This window comes from Lolium perenne, chromosome 3 (genome assembly GCF_019359855.2).
Source record: "Lolium perenne isolate Kyuss_39 chromosome 3, Kyuss_2.0, whole genome shotgun sequence".
Taxonomy (NCBI): domain Eukaryota; kingdom Viridiplantae; phylum Streptophyta; class Magnoliopsida; order Poales; family Poaceae; genus Lolium; species Lolium perenne.
In genome coordinates this window covers 307,397,211-307,421,374 of record NC_067246.2, presented here as the reverse complement: position 1 = coordinate 307,421,374, position 24,164 = coordinate 307,397,211, and the positions used below count along the sequence as shown (strand labels likewise).

General features: G+C 41.7%; 3 protein-coding genes across 9 annotated transcripts; 1 reads left to right on the top strand and 2 right to left on the bottom strand.

Moving 5' to 3' along the window:
• The first annotated feature begins 8,281 nt into the window (after window positions 1-8,281).
• LOC127345361 (SURP and G-patch domain-containing protein 1-like protein) lies at window positions 8,282-13,262 on the top strand. 7 transcript variants are annotated; one of them, XM_071828619.1, is made up of 8 exons: window positions 8,285-8,696; window positions 9,583-9,655; window positions 9,977-10,034; window positions 10,179-10,284; window positions 11,142-11,219; window positions 11,313-11,490; window positions 12,134-12,207; window positions 12,420-13,262. In XM_071828619.1, exons 6-8 carry the CDS (start codon window positions 11,335-11,337, stop codon window positions 12,448-12,450), a joined length of 261 nt encoding a protein of 86 aa, XP_071684720.1. In that variant the 5' UTR covers window positions 8,285-8,696; window positions 9,583-9,655; window positions 9,977-10,034; window positions 10,179-10,284; window positions 11,142-11,219; window positions 11,313-11,334; the 3' UTR covers window positions 12,451-13,262. The 7 variants fall into 7 exon arrangements, 6 of the variants coding, with proteins under 6 accessions (XP_071684722.1, XP_071684721.1, XP_071684719.1 ...); XM_071828617.1 differs by having other exon boundaries at window positions 10,147-10,284; XM_071828616.1 differs by having other exon boundaries at window positions 8,286-8,696; window positions 10,147-10,284; window positions 11,092-11,219.
• A 1,814-nt stretch (window positions 13,263-15,076) lies between these two features.
• On the bottom strand, window positions 15,077-16,359 carry LOC127340241 (probable histone acetyltransferase HAC-like 1). Its single transcript, XM_051366014.2, has 4 exons — window positions 16,217-16,359; window positions 15,878-15,983; window positions 15,533-15,764; window positions 15,077-15,303 (listed from the first exon to the last, which is right to left on the bottom strand). The coding sequence occupies exons 1-4, from the start codon at window positions 16,357-16,359 to the stop codon at window positions 15,077-15,079; spliced, it is 708 nt and encodes a 235-aa protein (XP_051221974.2).
• Window positions 16,360-18,115: 1,756 nt separating this feature from the next.
• Window positions 18,116-23,894, bottom strand: LOC127345359 (uncharacterized). Its single transcript, XM_051371827.2, has 5 exons — window positions 23,779-23,894; window positions 22,807-23,171; window positions 22,613-22,691; window positions 18,735-18,859; window positions 18,116-18,649 (listed from the first exon to the last, which is right to left on the bottom strand). The coding sequence occupies exons 2-5, from the start codon at window positions 23,122-23,124 to the stop codon at window positions 18,413-18,415; spliced, it is 759 nt and encodes a 252-aa protein (XP_051227787.1). The 5' UTR covers window positions 23,125-23,171; window positions 23,779-23,894; the 3' UTR covers window positions 18,116-18,412.
• Window positions 23,895-24,164: the final 270 nt, after the last annotated feature.

Genomic DNA, 24,164 nt, shown 5'->3' with positions numbered 1-24,164 from the left:
CCAAGTGCATTGCTTTAGATTGCAAAGGAAAGATATGATAAGGAGCAGCTAATTCCAAGTTTTGAATTAAGGATGATTTGCGCTAGATTTCACAAATAGGAAAATCAAGATGGCACACTCATGTTGCCATCAGGAGAAGAGTTTGATGTAGTAAAGAGGAAAATGATTTTTCCTAAGTCACACATGTGTTTTATTAGGTGAGTTGTTTGTCTGACCACTAGAGGTGTTGTTCTTTGAGGTAGCTCAAGACAAAACTCAACTAGCAGTTCAAGACAATCCATCTACCAACAGATCAAAGCAATTCATCATAACAAACAGATCAATGCAGTTCATCTTAATTAGTCTATAGAAAAAGTTTTTGTTCCCCCTAATTTTTGCACTTTGGATAATTAAACATGTTTGCAAAAGTTGGGGTGTTACAGGCCCCATGCTGGCTACGCCGCCCTATGGTTAGGGCGCCTCGTGGCCCCACTTCGTATGCTCTTCGGTCTTCTGGAAGCTCCGTGCAAAAATAAGACCCTGGGCGTTGATTTCATCCAATTCCGAGAATATTTCCTTTGTAGGATTTCTGAAACCAAAAACAGCAGAAAACAGGAACTGGCGCTTCGGCATCTCGTTAATAGGTTAGTGCCGGAAAATGCATATAAATGATGTAAAGTATGTATAAAACATGTGAGTATTGTCATAAAACTAGCATGGAACATATGAAATTATAGATACGTTTGAGACGTATCAAGCATCCCCAAGCTTAGTTCCTACTCGCCCTCAAGTAGGTAAACGATAACAAGGATAATTTCTGAAGTGACATGCTATCATAATCTTAATCAATACTATTGTAAAGCATATGAGATGAATGAAGTGATTCGAAGCAATTGTAAAGACAATGATTAAACAACTGAATCATATAGCAAAGACTCTTCATGAATAGTACTTTCAAGATAAGCATCAATAAGACTTGAATAGGAGTTAACTCACAAAGCAACAAATTCTTAGTAGAAAGTTTTGAAGCAACATAAAGGAAGATATAAGTTTCAGCAGTTGCTTTCAACTTCAACATGTATATCTCATGGATAATTGTCAACACAAAGTAATATGATGAATGCAAATAAGCAAATATGTAGGAATCAATGCACACAGTTGACACAAGTGTTTGCTTCTAAGATAGAAAGAAGTAGATAAACTGACTCAACAAAAAGTAAAAGAAAGGCCCTTCACAGAGGGAAGCATGGATTGCTATATTTGTGCTAGAGCTTTTATTTTGAAAACATAGAAACAATTTTGTCAATGGTAGTAATAATTCATATGTGTTATGCATAAGACATCCTATAAGTTTCAAGCCTCATGCATAGAATACCAATAGTGCCCGCACCTTGTCCTAATTAGCTTGGATTTACATGGATTATCATTGCATAACATATGTTTCAACCAAGTGTCACAAAGGGGTACCTCTATGCCGCCTGTACAAAGATCCAAGGAGATAGATCGCATTTGATTTCTCGTTTTTGAGAGATCTCATCTTAGGACATTCATACCGGGACAACATAGAAAACAGATAATGGACTCCTCTTTAATGCATAAGCGTTCAACAACAGATATTATTCTCATAAGAGATTGAGGGTTAATGTCCAAACTGAAACTTCCACCATGATACATGGCTTTAGTTGGCGGCCCAATGTTCTTCTCTAACAATATGCATACTCAAACCATTTGATCATGATAAATCACCCTTACTTCAGACAAGACGAACATGCATAGCAACTCACATGATATTCAACAAAGGTGTAATAGTTGATGGCGTCCCCATAAACATGGTTACCGCTCAACAAGCAACTTATAAGAAATAAGATACATAAGCTACATATTCTTTACCACAATAGTTTTTAAGCTATTTTCCCATGAGCTATGTATTGCAAAGACAAGGAATGAAATTTTAAAGGTAGCACTCAAGCAATTTACTTTGGAATGGCAGAGAAATACCATGTAGTAGGTATGTATGGTGGACACAAATGGCATAGTTTTTGGCTCAAGGATTTGGATGCACGAGAAGTATTACCTCTCAATACAAGGCTTAGGCTAGCAAGGTTGTTTGAAGCAAACTCAAGTATGAACCGGTACAGCAAAACTTACATAAGAACATATTGAAAACATTATAAGACTCTACACTGTCTTCCTTGTTGTTCAAATACCTCACCAGAAAATATCTAGACTTTAGAGAGACCAATCATGCAAACCAAATTTCAACAAGCTCTATGGTAGTTCTTCATTAATAGGTGCAAAGTACATGATGCAAGAGATTAAACATGATCTATTTGAGCACAACAATTGCCAAGTATCAAATTATTCAAGACAATATACCAATTACCACATGAAGAATTTTCTGTTTCCAACCATATAACAATGAACGAAGCAGTTTCAACCTTCGCCATGAACATTAAAAGTAAAGCTAAGAACACCAGTGTTCATATGCAACAGCGGAGCATGTCTCCCTCCCACACAAAGAATGCTAGGATACGATTTTATTCAAACAAAAACAAAAATAAAAACATACAGACGCTCCAAGTAAAGCACATAAGATGTGACGGAATAAAAATATAGTTTCATTAGAGGTGACCTGATAAGTTGTCGATGAAGAAGGGGATGCCTTGGGCATCCCCAAGCTTAGATGCTTGAGTCTTCTTGAAATATGCGGGGATGAACCACGGGGGCATCCTCAAGCTTAGAGTTTTCACTCTTCTTGATCATATTGTATCATCCTCCTCTCTTGATCCTTGAAAACTTCCTCCACACCAAACTCAAAACAAACTCATTAGAGGGTTAGTGCATAATCAAAAATTCACATATTCAGAGGTTACATAATCATTCTTAACACTTCTGGACATTGCACAAAGCTACTGAAAGTTAATGGAACAAAGAAATCCATCCAACATAGCAAAACATGCAATGTGAAATAAAAGGCAGAATCTGTCAAAACAGAACAGTCCGTAAAGACGAATTGTTTAGTGGCACTTAACATGGTCAGATGAAAACTCTCAAATTGAATGAAAGTTGCGTACATATCTGAGGATCATTCACGTAAATTGGCAGAATTTTCTGAGTTACCTATAGAAGGGGATACTCAAATTCGTGACAGCAAGAAATTTATTTCTGCGCAGTAATCCAAATCTAGTATCAACCTTACTATCAAAGACTTTACTTGGCACAACAATGCAATAAAATAAAGATAAGAAGAGGTTGCTACAGTAGTAACAACTTCCAAGAATAAAATATAAAACAAAAGTGCAGAAGTAAAATAATGGGTTGTCTCCCATAAGCGCTTTTCTTTAACGCCTTTCAGCTAGGCGCAGAAAGTGTGAATCAAGTATTATCAAGAGATGAAGCATCAACATCATAATTTGTTCTAATAATAGAATCAAAAGGTAACTTCATTCTCTTTCTAGGGAAGTGTTCCATACCTTTCTTGAGAGGAAATTGATACTTAATACTCCCTTCCTTCATATCAATAATAGCACCAACAGTTCGAAGAAAAGATCTTCCCAAAATAATGGGACAAGATGCATTGCATTCAATATCCAAGACAACAAAATCAACTGGGACAAGGTTATTGTTAATCGTAATGCGAACATTATCAATCCTCCCCAAAGGTTTCTTTATAGAATTATCAGCAAGATTAACATCCAAATAACAATTTTTCAATGGTGGCAAGTCAAGCATATTATAGAGTTTCTTAGGCATAACAGAAATACTTGCACCAAGATCACATAAAGCATTACAATCAAAATCATTGACCTTCATCTTAATGATGGGCTCCCAACCATCTTCCAACTTCCTAGGAATAGAAGTTTCAAGTTTTAATTTATCTTCTCTAGCTTTAATGAGAGCATTTGTAATATGTTTTGTAAAGACCAAGTTTATAGCACTAGCATTAGGACTTCTAGCAAGTTTTTGTAAGAACTTAATAACTTCAGAGATGTGACAATCATCAAAATCTAAACCATTATGATCTAAAGTAACGGGATCATTGTCCCCAATATTCTGAAAAATTTCAGCAGTTTTATCACAAACAGTTTCATCAGTTTTAGCAGTTTCAGGCAGTTTTGCACGCTTTGCATTAGGAGTAGAAACATTGCTAACACCAATTATTTTACCATTGATAGTAGGAGGTTTGGCAACATGTGAAGCATCAACATTACTAGTGGTGGTAATAGTCCAAACTTTAGCTACGTTATTCTCTTTAGCAAAATTTTCTTCTCTTTCCCACCTAGCATGCAATTCAGCCATCAATCTAATATTTTCATTAATTCGAACTTGGATAGAGTTTTCTGTAGCAAATGACTTAATATCTTTAGTTTCATTAGGCATAGCTTTTAATTTTAAAAGATCAACATCAGCAGCAAGACTATCAACCTTAGAAGCGAGAATATCAATTTTGCCAAGCTTTTCTTCAACAGTTTTGTTAAAAGCAGTTTGTGTACTAATAAATTCTTTAAGAATGGCTTCAAGACCAGGGGGTACACTCCTATTATTGTTGTAAGAATTACCATAAGAATTACCATAACCGTTACTATTATTAGAAGGATATGGCCTATAGTTGTTGTTAGAATTATTCCTATAAGCATTGTTGTTGAAATTATTATTTTTAATGAAGTTCACATCAACATGCTCTTCTTGAGCAACCAATGAATCTAAATGAACATTATTAGGATCAACATTAGATCTACCATTAACAAGCATAGACATAATAGCATCAATGTTATCACTCAAGGAGGAGGTTTCTTCAACAAAATTTACCTTCTTACCTTGTGGAGTCCTTTCTGTGTGCCATTCAGAGTAGTTGATCATCATATTATCAAGAAACTTTGTTGCGGCGCCTAAGGTGATGGACATAAAAGTACCTCCAGCAGCTGAATCCAATAGGTTCCGCGAAGAAAAATTCAATCCTGCATAAAAGGTTTGGATGATCATCCAAGTAGTCAGTCCATGGGTAGGGCAATTCTTGACCAAAGATTTCATTCTTTCCCATGCTTTAGCAACATGCTCATTATCCAATCGCTTAAAATTCATTATGCTACTTCTCAAAAATATAATTTTAGCGGGAGGATAATATCTACCAAAGAAAGCATCCTTACATTTAGTCCATGAATCAATACTATTTTTAGGCAAAGATAGCAACCAATCTTTAGCTCTTCCTCTTAAGGAGAAATGAAACAATTTCAATTTTATAATGTCACCATCTACATCCTTATACTTTTGCATTTCACAAAGTTCAACAAAATTATTAAGATGGGCAGCAGCATCATCAGAACTAACACCAGAAAATTGCTCTCTCATATCAAGATTTAGTAAAGCAGGTTTAATTTCATAAAATTCTCTGTGTAGCGAGGTGGAGCAATAGGTGTGCATAGGAAATCATTATTATTTGTGCTAGTGAAGTCACACAACTTAGTATTCTCAGGAGTACCCATTTTAGCAGTAGTAAATAAAGCAAACTAGATAAAGTAAATGCAAGTAACTAATTTTTTGTGTTTTTAATATAGAGAACGCAAACAAGACAGTAAATAAAGTAAAGCAAGTAACTATTTTTTTGTATTTTGATATAGAGAAAGCAAACAAAACAGTAAATAAAGTAAAGTAAAGCAAGACAAAAACAAAGTAAAGAGATTGGATGTGAGAGACTCCCCTTGCAGCGTGTCTTGATCTCCCCGACAACGGCGCCAGAAATTTAGCTTGTTGACGCGTAAAGCACACACCCGTTGGGAACCCCAAGTGGAAGGTGTGATGCGTACAGCAGCAAGTTTCCCTCTGTAAGAAACCAAGGTTTATCGAACCAGTAGGAGTCAAGGGCCACGTGAAGGTCGTTGGTGACGGAGTGTAGTGCGACGCAACACCAGGGATTCCGACGCCAACGTGAAACCTGCACAACACAATCAAAATACTTTGCCCCAACTTAACAGTGAGGTTGTCAATCTCACCGGCTTGCTGTATACAAAGGATTAAATGTATGGTGTGGAAAATGATGTTTGTTTGCGAAGAACAGTAGAGAACAATGATTGCAGTAGATTGTATTCAGATGTAAAAGAATTGACCGGGGTCCACAGTTCACTAGTGGTGTCTCTCCAATAAGAAATAGCATGTTGGGTGAACAAATTACAGTTGGGCAATTGACAAATAAAGAGGGCATAACAATGAACATACATATCATGATGAGTAATATGAGATTTAATTGGGCATTACGACAAAGTACATAGACCGCTATCCAGCATGCATCTATGCCTAAAAAGTCCACCTTCGGGTTAGCATCCGCACCCCTTCCAGTATTAAGTTGCAAACAACAGACAATTGCATTAAGTATGGTGCGTAATGTAATCAACGCAAATATCCTTAGACAAAGCAGTGATGTTTTATCCCTAGTGGCAACAGCACATCCACAACCTTAGAACTTTCTATCACTGTCCCAGATTCAATGGAGGCATGAACCCACTATCGAGCATAAATACTCCCTCTTGGAGTCACAAATATCAACTTGGCCAGAGCCTCTACTAGCAACGGAGAGCATGCAAGATCATAAACAACACATATATGATAGATTGATAATCAACTTGACATAGTATTCCATATTCATCGGATCCCAACAAACACAACATGTAGCATTACAAATAGATGATCTTGATCATGATAGGTAGCTCACAAGATCTAACATGATAGCACAATGAGGAGAAGACAACCATCTAGCTACTGCTATGGACCCATAGTCCAAGGATGAACTACTCACACATCAGTCCGGAGGCGATCATGGTGATGTAGAGTCCTCCGGGAGATGATTCCCCTCTCCGGCAGGGTGCCGGAGGTGATCTCCTGAATCCCCCGAGATGGGATTGGCGGCGGCGTCTCTGGAACTTTTTCCGTATCGTGGCTCTCGGTGATAGGGTTTTCGCGATGGAGAGTATAAGTAGGCGGAAGGGCAGAGTCGGAGGGCTGACAGGGGCCCCACACCATAGGCCGGCGCGGGTCCCATGCTGGCCGCGCCGCCCTATGGTTAGGGCGCCTCGTGGCCCCACTTTGTATGCTCTTCGGTCTTCTGGAAGCTCCGTGGATAAATAAGACCCTGGGTGTTGATTTCGTCCAATTCCGAGAATATTTCCTTTGTAGGATTTCTGAAACCAAAAACAACAGAAAACAGGAACTGACGCTTCGGCATCTCGTTAATAGGTTAGTGCCGGAATATGCATATAAATGATGTAAAGTATGTATAAAACATGTGGGTATTGTCATAAAACTAGCATGGAACATAAGAAATTATAGATACGTGAGAGACGTATCAGTTCTCGAAAATCACACCACTCCCACAAGCTTCTCGACATCGCCGTTGAGATGGGGTTGAAGCTGAGAAGACTTTATTGGAGAAGACGCCGCCCCACCCAACATTCACCCTAAAACCAAAAATACGAAGCCCTCCTACTGACGGGGGATAGATCCACCCTCCTCCATGGCCCAAAGGCCATCGACTTGGGGTAGATCGGCGCGCCGACAGGAGGCGGCTGGGAATCACCGCGATCGCCTCTTGATCGCGCGTCCCGGACGATTATCCTTGTTTTAAGAACTTTTCATTTTAGCCTGTCATAAATTCTCGATGAGCGGTGCAATGGAGACAATGAGAGAGCGATGAACGAAAGAGGTATGGTCGGTACGAGTGTACGATACAGCCATGTAACCTCGCCCAAGTGTGGTGGGGTTAGCAGAAAGACGATGTGTGTGTCCTAGGCGACAACCAAGAACTATAGGATAGATTTGCGATTTGCTCCATAGGGAAGCACGGGTTTTGTCCTAGTTACTAATAAAGGAAGTATAAGGCTTATCCCATTTTTTCGTCCGGTTTGGAACTACTCCTAGTTTTCAGTTGAATTTACGAAGCAATGCCACCGCTCACGTAAAATAACGTTTCACGTGAAAGATGCGCAGTTCTCCATTCCCCTGTTAGCGCCCCTACCATCTACCCGCCGCCATGCCCTCTTGGATTCTAAAGCAGATTCTAAAGCAGCGCTCCTGCGTCGCTGGCCCGGAACACACTACCTCACGTGCCGGTATTGCCGGCACATTTCTTGCCGGCACTTTAAAATATGCCGCTGATGCTAGTGATTAGGGGCACTTTTTTGATGAGTGCTTCAAATTATCACCTAATTACTGGCATATGTTAGGAAGTGCCGTTAATGTTGATGTATACTGGCATTTAGTAAAAATGCCGGCATTTCCCCTCCCCCCAAATATTTTCTGAAGGGCCTAAGTGCAAAATTCGAACAGACTTTCCCGACCCAAATCAACTCCTCTCCCGCACCTACCTCTCTGTCGCGACCTTGGTTCCTCGGTCCCCGATGCCCGCCGTCTCTCGCCGTCGTGCCGTCCAACGCCGCCGCATCCTCCGCCTCCACGCACTGAGCAAGCTTCTTCGTAGGCCCCTCCACCGGATACCTACCAGCGCCCCGCCTTTCTGCCCCCGAGTGCGGCGTGGCGGCTAACCCTAGGTGTGGGGTTCGGCACGGTCGCCGCCGCGGTACCGCGCCGCCGCTCCCATCGACGAAATCGAAGCTTCCAGACCCCACGCACGCGGCGGCGACCCGCGCCGGGAGCGGAGGGCATGGCGGAGCCGCGGAGGGTCTCGTTCCGGGACGGCCGCCTCGCGTCGCGGAAGGCGGAGGAGGCTGGTAAGCGCAGATCCCTCGCTACCTCCATCGGGGCGCTAGCTCCTCCCGTTGCCTGATGGATTCACTCCCCCTGCTATGCTGTGGCTTTGAGATTTCCTGGCCTCGTTTTGGTTGGGGTTTGGATGGGTTTGCGCTGCGGCGAGCTGCAGGTCATCGCCGGGACGTTTCTAGCGGTAGTACTAGTAGTAATTTTTGGCGGACTGGTCGCGAGAATCGCGCGCGTGGGAGGTCGTAAATCACGGCAGTCCCCGGCGTGGTTACTGCGCGATTTGCTGAAATTAACTCCTGCTTTGCTTACTGCTTCTACTGCTACTATTGGTGAAATTAACTGAGTCCCCGGCGTGGTTACTGCGCGATTTGCTGCGCAGCTATATCTTTTCCTACTGCTTCTGTTGGTGAAATTAGCAGTGTCGTACTCTACTTCTTAGCCGAATGTTCGATGCAATGTTTTTCTAGAGGATATTGTGGTCTGTGGTGCCCAGATTACCACACGGTTCGATGTGAGTTGAACCTCGATTCTTCAAAAAAAAAAGTTTTTACTGTATTGTACTTCGGTTATTCCTGAAACTGCCACTCTGTCCTGCTCCAAGCACTGAACATTCGTACACAGTAGAAGAGAGTGCAGGTTTAGTTTCGATGACGATACATGCTTTAATTTCTCAACTAAAAAAAACTTTAACCAGCTTGTCCAGTTGGATAGTTCTACACTTCGTCTCTAATCCCAAAAAAAACACACACGCTCTTGCTGCTAGATTACTGCGTTTCCTTGCATATAAAGTCAATGCCATGTCCAATGTGCAGCAATTTGCAAATACTACATCAAGTCGAGGTCTGTGTAAATTTCTTTGGCTGATTCTACTTTTTTTGTTGCTTTGCTTTCTGCAAGCATGGAGACGGCACCAGGCTGCAGCCACGAGCATCGTCCATTCCCATCGACGATGAGGGGCACGCATCATCTGGTGAGTCCACTAATGTGTTTGGGATTTGATGTTCAGTTGCATACATGGATTAGTCTTCAAATCTAGCCCCTATCGTGCAGTTCATTAGTTGATCCATTCAACTCTGATTTGGGGATAATTGTTGCCCACGATGTATTCGTTAAAATGCCTACACCCACCATTGATTTGTTCGTTAAAATGCCCATACCCACCATTGATATGTATTTATGTTCAAATGGTGTGATCTTGTTATCGAATTTATAGTTGCCATGAACATGATTCATTATTAGTTGATATGAGGCACAATCTCTAGTTGTTACAAACTGTATATGCAATATGTAGGTTTTGAAGAACAGTAAGCATTGCAGAGCGTGCTGATGGCTTTGATCAGCATTTCAGAGTAAGATACATTTTCATTGCTTGTGTATTCTTCATTGCTTGAGCATCACATTGAAGTATTGTGTAGTGACTTCGAAGGCAGCAGTATAACTATCTGCCACTCCGCTCAACAGGGTAATAGTAGTTTCGTTGTCTCCTTTGCTAGCATTCTTCCAAGTGAAAGGGAAGCAACGTGGGTTCATCAGTAGCGGTCGATGAGACATTGTCTTGTTCATACTTCTGAGTGCAATCGGGCACACGGAGTACTATGGGTAGGTACACTGACAATCAAGGCATGGCATATCTGTACAGGTTCTTATTTCTTCAAAATCCCTCATATAACTGAATTTTGTTTCTCCAATACACTTACAGTCAACTTACATGCTCATCATGATTATTTATATGTAACTTATGTTTTATTGGGAGTCTGAATTTTCTCTTGCTACTTTCAACTTATGTTTGATCAATTTCCATGCTCATGGTGATTATTTAAATGCAACTGTTGCTGATCTATAATTGGCATGGGAACATTTAAAAAAGAGCTTGTAGTTTGTGCAACTCTATCACTTAATAATTCTTGATTTCCTGTACTGCAAAGTTTAAAATGCATAGACAATGCTGCAACCATAGGAAATATACAAATAGACATGCTGGGCTTCTGTACACAATTTCACTGTGTCAATATTTTTTGTTACTGGCTTCAAGTTGTTGTGAAATGTATATGTGGATTGCCTAGCCCTTTCCATCAGTTCGGACTTTTGGTTCAAGTGGCTAGTGCATGAAGCTTAACATGGTATCAGAGCCCCAGGTCTCGAGTTCAAATCCTGGTTTTCACATGGTTTTCGCAATTAAGCCTAAAAATTGTTGTTGCCCCCCTCTTTAGCCACCGTTGATGCCCTGTTTCGGTGTGCTCTTCTTCTTTCACGTGTTGACTTTCTCTTCTCCCGTCACACGCGAGTGGGGGTGTTGTGAAATGTATATGTGGATTGCCTAGCCCTTTCCATCAGTTCGGACTTTTGGTTCAAGTGGCTAGTGCATGAAGCTTAACACAAGTAACCTGCTTTCTTTAATATTGACAGTGCTCCTGTACATGCTGGGTTTTGGTTTTTCTTATGGCTGCCACTTGTAGATTAACTGTATCGATATTGCCGGAAAGGGTGTTGATTGAAAGGGTTGGAAATGTCACCACCTTCTTGCCTTGTTCAGGGTACCGTTTTACATTTATTATTATCCAGTGCTCTATTGGTAGGCTGTAGAGACTTCGATGTTTATTGTAGTACAATCTTTTCTGTGTTTCTAGGTCCTCCTAGAGGGGACACCACATGGGTGACTTCGTTCCTCAGGAAGAACTTGAGAAGTTCATGGCACGTTGTACTGATCCTGCAGCACAAAAGGCTACCAAAGAAGCTGCGAGAAGGCTAAGATTCAAGCTGACAATATTGGGCACACGCTTCTGTCTAAGATGGGCCGGAGGGAAGGTTAGTCCTTGAATACTTGATACCAGAGTTCCACTTCTCTAGTAAATGCCTTTTGGCATTATAGAATCTTACTTAACCTATTGGATATTTGGTATACCTGACAAGGTTGGTTGGAAAGCACATTTACAAACTCGTGTAGGATGATTTACTTGTCTAGTTGCACATATGAGCAGTTTCTAAATGTTGCTTCATTTCATACTGAAATTGGTCCTACTGTTAGGGGTGCAAGCGGCGTCCCTCAAACAACCCCGCCAAACCAAAATTAGGCAAAAAACGTGTGTGCTGCAATGGCTAGATAAAAAGCTGAATTAGGCAAAAGCATCTGCCTGCATCCTGTGCCCTACCTACTGTTGCTCTCTGTCTTTCTTATCTTATCTTTTGAAACTGCATAATCTGTATTTGTCATTTGAGTAGGACAGTGCCTATTTGGCCTATGTCCACAAGTTCATAAACAATCAAATTGCTTGATTTGTTTTTAACTTTCTAAACCAACTTAGCTGGAGTGCCTTAACCTGTACGTAGTTGCTTGGACATAAATAAACTCTAAGTGCAGTCACTATAAATACCACTCTAAAACTCAAGTGGTAGTGACAGGATACTTGTGTCAAACCTGACACAACATGTACTTGGTGTATTTATGCAGTACATAAAGAGTGGAACAGAAATGGATGTTACTGCATTCCCCATGAAATCAACTGGGTACAGTAATACTGATAGGTAATTTTTATCTGTTGTACCCATCAGTGACTAGCAGTCATCAGTATGTTTGCGTTACTGTTTGTGCTAAAGCTTTTCCATAGAAGCTGCCATTGTTATCATGTTGTAGGTTCAAGATTGATAATCTCCTTACCTTGTTTCATTTGCATGCAGCACATTTGTATTAATCATAATTCACTGATTTTTTCACATGTGTTATGTTGAAATTGCAGTGTCATTGATAAGATTGAAGGCAAGGTATAAATGATGCTTCGTTGCTTAAAGTCTACTACTATATACTTTTTCCTATAGAACCCAATTTTCTATAATGCACGACCTACTTTTTAGCCACTTTAAACATGCATGGGTTAATCTCTTCAACGAGCATGGTTAAGCTAACCCCCTAATTCTTATTCATGTGCTCAGAGCCTTAACTGTCTAATAACACATCTCTGTTGAGCTTTTGCTCTCTATATACATTTCGATACGAGGTATTGTTACAGGATAAAAGTAATTATTCTTTAAGCCATTATGTTCAGTTTTGGCCTATTACCTGTGTAGAACCAACTAATATTTAGTTGCTACAAATGATTTTATTTTGTACTCTAATATCTTTCCTGTAATAGGCTCCATAAAGCTTTTGACCTACTGAATTTGTAAGTGCGAATATTAGACGATTTTCTTCACATTATTGCTGCAATTGGATTTTATTTTCGCAATGGGTAATATATCTACTTCCCTGGTATAAGGAACATAACTACTTCTGTGTTTAGTCTGTTTATTCTAGATGTGATGGTAGGATGCTGACATTGGAGGAACAAGCAAGCGAATCGGGAACAAAGAACCTTGTTGGTCAGACAAGTAAGATGGAAGCCAGTTAGATGAACCATGTTAGATGAACCTTGTTGTGTATTTTATCTAATGGTTTCAAACCATGTTGTTCATGATGTGGTGATGAACACTGTTGGTCATGGAAGTTAATTAGATGCATGGATTGTGAATCCTTGAATGTTTCAAATGTTGGTTTCAAACCTAGATTGCTTGGAAATATTGGTTTTAAACATTGCTTGATTTCTTGAGTGTGATGTATGCTTAATTGTAGATTGCTTGAATGTTTGCAAGCAGTATAGCAACCTTAAAAATGCCTAAGAAAATAATCAGCGGCACCAGAATTAAAAGCCTGAAAAAGTAATTGTATGCATCCTTTAAAAGTGCCGGCAAAAAATTTAGATGGTATCCCTAGAAAAGTGCTAGTAAAAAGATTTCGTGATATTTTTCGAAAAGTGCCGGCAAAAAGATTTTATGGCATTTTCGGAAAGTGGCAGCAAAAAGATTCCATGGCATCTTTCAAAAGTGCCGGCAATACTAACTAGCGGCACTTTTGGAAGTGTCTTAAAATACAATTAACGGCACTTTTCTAAAAATGCCGGCAAAGACCTACCTCGACTGGAATAAACGCAACACTTTTTTTTTATGCCTTGAAAAATCTTTGCCGGCACTTTTTTGTGCCGGCAATCTGGGTACCTGACGCAGTGACACCGCGTGGTCCCGTTGCAGCGCCACGCGCCGCCCCGGCTACCCTACCGCCGGCCGGGAGCCCGTCGAAGGTTCTGCCTCCTCTGCCCCGCTGGCCCGGTCCCACCTCCGCTAGCCATGTGTTCCCCGCTCTTCTTCCCGGCGAGATGCCATGTCCGATGTCCCCGATTCACTTCTCCTTCTCCACGGTCCGCTCCAGCGCCCAGACTTCCTGTGTCTTCGTGCGCCACCGCGTGCTGCGTGCCTGCGTCGCTGGTTCGAAGTCCTAGCTAGCGAGCTGCGGCACCGCGTGGTCTGTCACTAGTTCGAAGGCCTTTTCTTTTTCTCATGTTCGAAAGCCTAGCTAGCGTGTTGCGATACAACCTCGAGCTCGCGGCAACGGAGGCAACTAGACCACCTGCTCTATACATCATGGTAAAGCTCGATCAAATTTGCTTTCTTTGATCGAATTTTTTTGCCGCAACCTTCAATGAAAGAAAGAGAGAGAATATTATGTGGTGAAAAGATAAGAATGAAAAGAAGTGGCAGATAGGATGCCCCGTGCTTCGTTCTAGCAGCTGCTGATTGTGTGACTTGTGTGTGCCTTTGTGCCGCGTGTAGGCCACTAACTTGTTGTGTATTCCCCTCGCGAGGGCCACCTGATCGATTACAGTCAGAATCAGGTCGTTCACAGTCAGGCTGTAAATAGATGGCTGAACATCTGGATTCCGGAGCATCAGGGGATTTAGCCCCAGAGTGTATGAGTCTGCCCATGGGTAGAGATAATGACCCTGCTAAAACATGAAACGTAAAGGCTGATTAGCTAGCTACAGCTCTCGGAAGGTGCTTTTGGCTCTCGAGCTATAGGTGTGCCATCATCTGCACCATTGATGATTAACCCGCAGCAAGGTCCTTGTATTTGTGGACAACTTATTTTTTATGGTAATATTGATTAAAAGTTAATCCGCCGCAACGCGCGGGCATATTTACTAGTTATTAATAAAGCGGGGTTAGCCTTGAAAATAACCAAATCTTCAAAACTGTGACCTGAACAAATCTGTATTCTGGAGTTTGCAGACAACATCATATACCCTAAGAAACAGAAAAAATATATATCAAATATTTCATCGCACACGGAGTTCACAATACCAGGCACGGGCTTTGACATGCCAAAGGAAAGGCAACAACAGTCTTGAGATATCTATATTCTTAACCAGCTACAGATACTTATTGATAACGACGTCTCAAGTGCCATGAAAACATGGTTCTCAAATTTTTGGGAAAAAACTAATTGGTAACGATAACCTTGTGAAGGCTGATTCAGATACAATCCCAAAATGCTGGTGGGGAGAAAGTTCAGATTGGCGCAGCGGCTCTAGTTTGTCGCCGGGAGGTAGAGCCGGTGGAAACCGCGCAGGGTCAGCTTCTTCCGGCAGGTAGGGCACTTTCTCTGAGCCTGGATAGAGGCCTTGATGCAGTTCTCGCAGAAGATGTGGCCGCATATGGTGGATGATGCATCCACCAGCTCGTTCATGCAGACTGGGCAGCTGAACTTTAGTTCCCTTGGGACCTCCTTCGCCTCCATCACCTTGGGATGTTTTCCTGGAAAGAAGGGAGCACAAACAACTTAGTAAATGGGAAACATGGTCTATAATACAAACTAGAAAAAGAAAAAAAATATACATGTGCGGATCATATATAAATCTGTAAGAACGAATAGTATATGGAGCATAATTTTAAAGTGCAATAGATGAATATTTGAAAGCGCCTAAGGATATGATATGAGCAGCATTTTTTGTTAAATTATGTGCACTCTGTGGAAGCAACATGCCTATTAGAGATGAAGAAGCAAGTCCCATCTTAAATTTCACATCTGAATACATCATAGGATTTCCACTTTCGCCCTTGATACTACCAGGTGCGCAAAAATTTGTTCCTATTGCAGGGAAAGTTTGGATATTCCTTGACAGTTCTTGATTTTGTGGGTTCTGGACACTCAAGAGCTGGATAGCAAGCTGCAATTCTGGCTCAAACAGCCGCTCCACCATATTGTAGTACTCCCTCTGTCCAAAAAACATAAATACCAGTTACTAAAATGGTGAAACAGTATATATTTTTTTGCTTGGAGATTAACTTGATTGTTTGAAAATCGAATCACAAAAGGAAAAAAAAACACCTTGCATCCATGAACTTTAAACAATATTTCCTCGAGCTGTGTCGCAAGGTCTGGCAGCATCCCTTGCAAGTTAGCCAAGTATTTCTTACTCTCTATATGCTCGGATCTGTGATTTTCAAGAACAAGGTATCAGATCAAAATCAGCGGCGGAGGACAAGAACGGGGAAGGTTCAATTACATCACAAAGTTTCATAATTGCTGCGCAAAGGCCTCGTATACAACACTACTGTTTCAGGTATGCAATCAAAACCCTTAGCCATTAAATTAGTTAGTGAATAAACTACATAGTATATATTCTAGTCATCCCAATCGGAGCGAATAAAAGTAACGAATGCTTACATCCTGTCTCGGTTAATGCTGCGCCTCATCGCCAACTTGGTATCCACCCCCATGGTGAGGCCTACCGCATCCAACATCTGTTGCTGTTCTGGTGGTGGCGGCACATCAGACCCGCCAATGGCGCTGGAGCTCACCTGATTCATCTGCGCCGCCAAGTGATGCCAAACGCATATCGCACAGATACTATATAGCCAGATGATGGAAACGATAATTAAGGACATTAATAATTGTATACCCTTTCATATTTTCTACAATTACATTCGGCCAAAAGAGTGTGATAGAATTAATTCCAGCCAGAGAAATCTTTCGAAATTTCTGCACGTGACAAACGTTTCAATATTGTGTGTTTGTAACCGTAACTTTGACCGGTCAATCATTTTCTTACAAAGTCAAAACTCAAGCCTACCAAGGTCTCATGGCTCAACATGCTAAAGAACTTCATATTGTAAGTAAACAGATGTGGTGTGCTTGTTCAAGCATGTACCATGGGTATGTTCGTTTGTCCTCTCAAAACAAAACTATGTTAAATAGCTGATGATACAAAAGAGCAAGGAAACGAGAGAGATGTCTCGTTGGTATGAGATGATCCATTCACATCTACGGAGCAACAACTACTTTATCGCAATGTAGTTAATGAATTTCGGTTGGTGCATTCTAACGCGTCTTTCTTTCCATAAGAACAACACATTCTGAGGATATTCGTGCATTGTACCAAATGACATGCTTATCTAAGTAAGCCCAAGAAGATTCTTGCATAGGTTCAATCACGAGCCTAACTTGATAGTTTACTCTTCAAAAAATAGGGAAGAGTTAAACCGAGGAGATGTGAAATGGTTGGTTTCCTGGACATTACCATATCAAGCGCTCCAACTTGTGACATGACAACATGGCCTTCAGACGTGAATCTTCTCCTTCTCCTTTATGTGTGTCCATCTCCTATTCTCTTGGACTAAATACTACTTGAACCTCCTTGCCATTGCATTGTTAGGTTGAATGTTGAGGAAGCACGTGAATAAGTGTGGAAGTGAAGGAAGAGGTGGCATGGCAGATGGTGGCTCTTCAAACACCCAGACTGTCTGAATCTTGGCCGCCAAAGGTGACAAGGTCGTCAGACACAACCCCCACTGGTGTTCGGCCCATACACGGCGCAATGGACTGACCAACATGTCACCAAAGACTGTTCAACACCTAGAGCAACACCTAAAGAACCCCCATCGCGTAGAAGCCTAAAGATATGAATTATCCGCCAGTTGTGGAGCTATTTTGTGGAAAAACAATTTTTTGGGTGGGATTGTCTTGGATGGTTTGGTTATAAATACGTAGAAAGTTATTAAGAAACTGAAAATAGCAGAAAGTGTTACAATTCAAAATACAGTATTATCGTACACTCCAGTGTTGCACTACAGTTACTCTTTTGAAGTTTTCAAACTTGACACGAAGCCACAGAAGGCCAGCTGGATACTGACTGGCTTGCCAAAGAAAAAGAAAGAACGGACTGAAACTGGACCTAGGGAAAGCTGCCAATTTTCCACCGCCCTCAAGTGGTCAATGATTTGGCCAGGACTAGCACAGGCACGGGCATCGTTGGCTGGACGAGACAAAATCCTCTACCCATCAAAACAACAGCCAAATTTTGTGGGCTAGCCAATTATTTGGCAAGGTAGACATTGGTTGTAAACAAAAAACAACCTAAGTGCATGTCCAGCTTATCACGCCCAGGAAGATTCTTGCCTAGGCAGTGACTGGCCCAGGGTGACCACATAACTTGATTTCTGAGCCCAACAGGAGCATAAGACTTTGAAGCTGTACGTGACAAGATTTTAGTCTCAATGGGCCTAAATTTAGGCGACAGCGTAAAGCTAAAATCTACCAACGCATTGCAGACACAGAGCAGAGCCATACTCTAGAGTGCCCACGCAATATAATATACTCCAACAAGCAGGAAATGTGTTAAATATTTCTTAGCTAATGAAGCTCACGATACCAAGCACAGGTTTTCACTTAAAAGACTATGGGTCCTTTACCAGCAAGGATGCAGATTTGTTACCACGTTTCAAGCACTTGTTAAATTGTTGGGGCGAACTGAGTGTGGATGATAAACCCTGTGAAGAATAGTTCAGATACAGTCCACAATTGCCGATGCCAAAAAAGGGTCAGGTACCCCTGCTCTAATGCTCCCTGGATGGCTGGATCAGTCTAATGATCTGTCGTTGGGAGGTACACCCGGTGGAAGTTGTTCATTTGCAGCTTCCTCCGGCAGTTGGGGCACTTCTTATTAGCCTGGATGGCAGCCCTGATGCACTTCTGGCAGAAGATGTGACCACAGATGGTTGACGATGGTTCAACCAGCTCATTCATGCAGACTGGGCAGCTGAACTTTGGCTCCTTTGGGACCTCCCTCACAGGTTCAGGGAGAGCCTGCACCGCCTTGGGCTACAGTGTTCAAGAAAGCCTTAGAAAACAGATATAACTACTAGATAATTCGTGGTACTGGTGAAGTACAGTGTACGATTCTCACCAAGATGTTGGTTTCAGGTGTGTCTTCTATGTTTATTACAAGGCTGTTCGGTGCTCTCGAGCAACTGTGCCTAGGATTCATCCCCAGAGACAATAGTGTGTTCACATGCTCATCAAGCCCTTCCCCTGGAACAAAAGATGTACATACCATGTTATTAGATGGGAAACATAGAAAAGAAGGCAAACTAGGAAATACATAAATAAAATAGACACTCATCTACAGCATCTAAGACGAAAGTTTTAGTATATCTTAATTTGGAAAAGTTCATAAATCACTATTGGGAAATGCTGTGAAACTGAACATTGTCATATTCCATATCTAATTGATACTCAGCATTAAGTCTGAAGCAAACAAAAGGAATACTCAGCATTAAGTCTGAAGCAAGGTTACGACTTTCAGGCAGCATAATGCTTAGAGCTAATAAAGAATGCCATGCTTGGATATTTGGTACTAGGTTAGTACAATTTTTGTACTACGTATACTTTTTATGGAACGGAGGGAGTATAATACTTGGAGCCCTTTTATGGTACAACAGGTCAGATGATCCCATATCACAGCCGTTCAACATGAAGATGAGTAGTAGAATTGTCTAACACGGCGGCATGCCTCAAATTATGAGGATATGCCGAAACGAGGAAAGATTTCAATAGAATTTATTGAACATTGGATTCCTTACATTCTGTATCGATTTAATGCAGTGCCAAGTTCAAACCATGCAAAAAGAGAAGAATGTTAGCTTCCATGCATATTATTGTACATAATTTACTATTCGCAAAAAAAATTGTAAATAATTTTCTATCAAGCTCTTTTCATATCGATCCTAACCGACTGTTGATGTGGAATACTCTAGAAGTTAAGGGCATGATCAACACAATAATACAGATGGTGGGGGCATCAGGAAGCTTAAATTATAAGGAATTGAAAAAATATTAATTTTTGCAGTAAGTTCGCTATAAACATTGCTTAAGAAACATCACAGAACCACCAATCTAACAAAAAAAAGGAACCAACAGCTGGGCCCGGTCAGTCTGGTAAGTAAACCAGAGAAGGGGAAACAGGCGAAAAATATTTCTTCCCCTAATGTGATATGGTGAAGTCGAACGCGTAACGTCCATAAAGCAGCATGCTTGCTAGCCAGCTGCGCTATACTCATCTTTATTGTAAAGGGGATTAACATAATACTTATCATATGTATAGAATGTGGGATGCAATAAAAACACATGAAAACAGATGACGCGGGGAGTCGAGCTTAACACATAGGGTATGCACTGCCCAAGTTTGGCTACATGTGATAAGAACACGTGAAAACGTGGGGAGTCGAACTTAAGGCATAGGGGGTTGCAGTGCCAAGTTTGAGAAACCAAGGGCCCCCAAACCCAAACTAGCCAAGGCATAGGCATCGGCGGTGAAACTTATGTGGCTGCGGTGGTGCCATTAGAGCTGTTTCGAAGCTTTTCTTTCGTATATGGACAAGGACAAAGAGATACGGTCGTTGTTTTCTAGCGGCTGAACCTGCTCCTTTTTTCTTTCTTATTTGCCCTTTTCGCACTTTGGTTAGCGTGGGCCATTTTTTCCTTCTGTTAAGTTGAATCCATGATGGGATTAAGTATTTAAGTGTGTGTGTGTGTGGGGGGGGGGAGGGGGGGGGGGGGCGAAGGGGGGGCTATATGCTGATTAGGTCAATGGGAGACCGCACCATGGCCATGGACATAGGCAGAGCTGACGTGATGATCCGTAAGGTTCGTATTGCCATACTCATAAGTGACCTTGCATTTAAAAATTTAAGATACTATAAATATATACTACTCCCTCCGATCCATAATAAGTGTCGTGGTTTTAGTTCATTTTTACTTAAATTTGAAATAAACCCACAACACTTATTATGGATCAGAGGGAGTAGTTGATATCAGTATTGCTTTTGTGTTCATTGATAACATTACATACCTACATCTATAAATAACTATTTTGATGGTTATAGGTCCTATTTTCTACTTTCGCCCCGGCCCCCGAAATCTCAGGACTGGCCATGGATGTGATGACCACCAGGGAAATAAATCTCCATGAGTCTTACCAAAAGTAGGCAAATGTCCGTAGGTTGGTGGTATCGAAATTGCATTGATAAAGTATTTTTATATGATTATGAATTTATCGGGCAATACCATTGAAACAAGAGTAGAACACATCTTAGTGCTAAGATATGCATGTTTTGGTGGCCTAGGATTGAAGACCATGTTCCCCAAGTTTTTTCTTGCCCTCATTCAAAGCTAGTAAATTATAAGCAGTTTCCGTAACAAGACAGAAACAAGCACGTCTCTGCAAAGCTATGGCTTGGATAAAACTGGGACGTAGTTTTGACAATTTCTATACAACAGGAGTCCCAGTGATCTTGGTGGGGTCCAATTCTTTCCAAAACAAGATTGTTTTCCCAGCATAAACTTGAAGTCGTCATTGCTTTTTTTTTTTTTGAGAAACACAGTACAAACGCAGACGCTCACATACACGCGCATACACTCACCCCTATGAACGCACACACGCACACCCCTACCCCTATGAGCACCTCCGGAAGACTGAGCCGGCGGATTGGATCTTGAAATTGACGAAGTCACCACAGGCGCCTCGCTGTCGACGGGAACGTCGCCTCCCACTGAATGAATATTCCGCCTTTATGAGACACACAGATGTCAAACCTGGGGTTTGAACTCTGGTGGGCTGGGGGTACAACCACCCTCCTAACCACCCAACCTCAGGTTGGTTCTCCGTCATTGCTTTCTCTACATAGTACATACTACTTTGCCCTAAAAATAATATTAATTGTGTGATTTGTTTCTTTGTCTGTTATCTATGATCAAGAACGCGTGTCTCGAACGGTGGTAATACCATGAGGGTACTTACCACGGCTCGAGCCCTGGTTCTCACATGAAAGGCCCAGTGCGTGTTAGGTCACCGATTGCACCGCCGTAGCGGGTGGAGCCGGCGTCCAGGGCCTTTTCTCGGCCTAAGATGGCCCGAAATTATGTTCTAACATACAAGCTTCTGTATGTCAGGTCTCAAGTCTTACTCAGATAGAGAGCTCATGTGAAGACTTGAGTTTTTCTTTATTATGGAGCTGTGCTATGTTGCAAACTGAAGCGTAAATATTTCCCATGTTACCTAGTTAGTTTTTGCTGTTGGGCAAAATTAAAACTTGAGCCTTCAAAATTGCACCGCAATGGAGTAACTACGTTATAGTTAGCGAGGGCCTTTTTTAATGGTACCCAGGGCAAATTGTTATACAGCTAGAAGCTGTCTCACTTAGGTGTAAAATCTTAGACCAACCGCTTAGATGTTTGTAAAATACAATCTCATTACTAAAGTCTGCCTTAAAGGCAGATGAAAACTACCCTAGATATGGAATATACTGGCATATTGCAAGATCCTACCTCCGTGTTGGTTGATACTCTAAATATAGGCTTCACGAGTAAACATATGAGATGACACATTGTACCAAGCACAATCATTCCTTTCCCACAGGAGATGATGGACACTACTTTGCACAGTAAACGTTCGAATTCTGGTGACTTGCAAATTTATCATGATAACCTCATATGAGATAAACAAAAGCTGCATTTTTTTTTTTGAAACAGGGACATCCCCTGGCCTCTGCATCGGCTGATGCATATTAACTTATTAACGTTCCAACATCCATTACAATTCACGGGTCACACAAGGTTGAGACATGAATCCATGTAAGAACAAATGAAAACATGCGCCGCCTATGCATCAACATGTATCAAAAGCTGCATGACGATATCGTGATAGTATGAATCAATTTCATATAAAATATGCATACACATTTACATCCAAATGTAACAGTATGGGCCAAACAATTTGTGAGATACCTGTTGGTCCAGCAGGAGTTTCAGAATCATCATCTATTATCACAGTGACAGGTCTCTCTCTGGCTGATTGTTGCCTAGCCTGAGACATAAAGTAGACAGAAATAGCATTAGCTGGCCTTCTTCTCATACAATCACAAAGTAAATGAAATCGGCAAGTGCAAAACATAAGCTAGAAGCAAGCATGTGGAGCATACTTGAGGAAGTGGTCTTGAAGAATAAATCACAACATCATCATCAATCACTTCCACATCGATGGGGAAACTATTCATGCCAATGTTTGACTCTGCAGCAGCAGGTGGCAACAAGAGTTGTGAGGTCTCGGCAACCACCGTACCAGAGGTCCCGCTGTGTGAGGCAGGCTCCTGGATGGATAGTGAACCCCCATTACCAGCTCCTTCAAAAGCTGGAAATGAGTTCAGGTCCAGAAGTTGTCGCTCCACTTGCTGCTGCCGTGGCGTCTTGGTAGTCCGCCGCCTCTTCGGTATCCTCCTTGCGAAACCAAGGGAGCTCATGCTGTTGCAGTGAAAGCTAGAGGCTAGAGCAAAGCCAATAGAACCCCCTGTAAGTATGTTTCAAAAAAAATCAGGGATCAAATACAGACAGAATCCCAGCTGTTTTTAATGAATAATAATTAAGGAGATGTCATATAATTCCTGAAAAGGCCCAGCTCCACCAATCTACCACAGCATAACGGTTCAACAAGCAGTAATAATACTCGGTACTATTGTTTAGGGCGTACAATTAACGATTTCACTCCATATAGTACTAAGTTTTATAGCTGGTAAGTTTCTATTGGGTTCAACTGGTGAAGATAAAAGAAATGACCACTTAGAGGTCGTTTGGTATCCATGAGCCTGGAATCCTGGAATTCATTTTAAAATTCCATAGGTGGGCTGTTTGGTTGCCACATAATTGGTCCATCATTTCATTTAGGAAATCCAGCAAAATAATGCCATGTGTAATCACAATTCTGAGCTGAAACCTGTCATTCACAATTCCTGTGGCAACCAAACAAATTCAATATTGAATTCTACTGTCATTTACAATTCCTGTGGCAACCAAACAAGTGTCCATTTCTGGAATTACAATGTAAATGAAATGAATACATGTATTCTTTCAAAATGCTACAAATGAAATGAAAACCTGGCTTCCAAACGACTTCTTACATCTTCTCGCGCATAGTGTTGCGCATCAGAACGAACTGGGGATCAGCCGCTGTGGCGAGGCCCACGGCATCAGGCATGTGCTGGGGCAGAGGCATCACGCCGCCGCCGCCAACGCCGCTGGGACGATCCATCCGTACCGCCTGCCTGCCCGCCCGTACAGGCACACCACACGGTGGCCCTTCACAGGGAAGGTTCCAGAGAGCAGTGGGGCTGGGCACCACAGAAACGAGGTTCGGGCTAGTAAGCGAGGGTTGGGACTTGAGGTTGGGGAATTGGGGAAGGAAGGCGGGAGGAACTAGGAAGAAGGGGAGGAGACTTACCAAGGGTGGCCTAAGAGCATCTCCAGCCGCGTCCCCCAAAGCGTCCCCCAAAGGGATTTGGGGCGC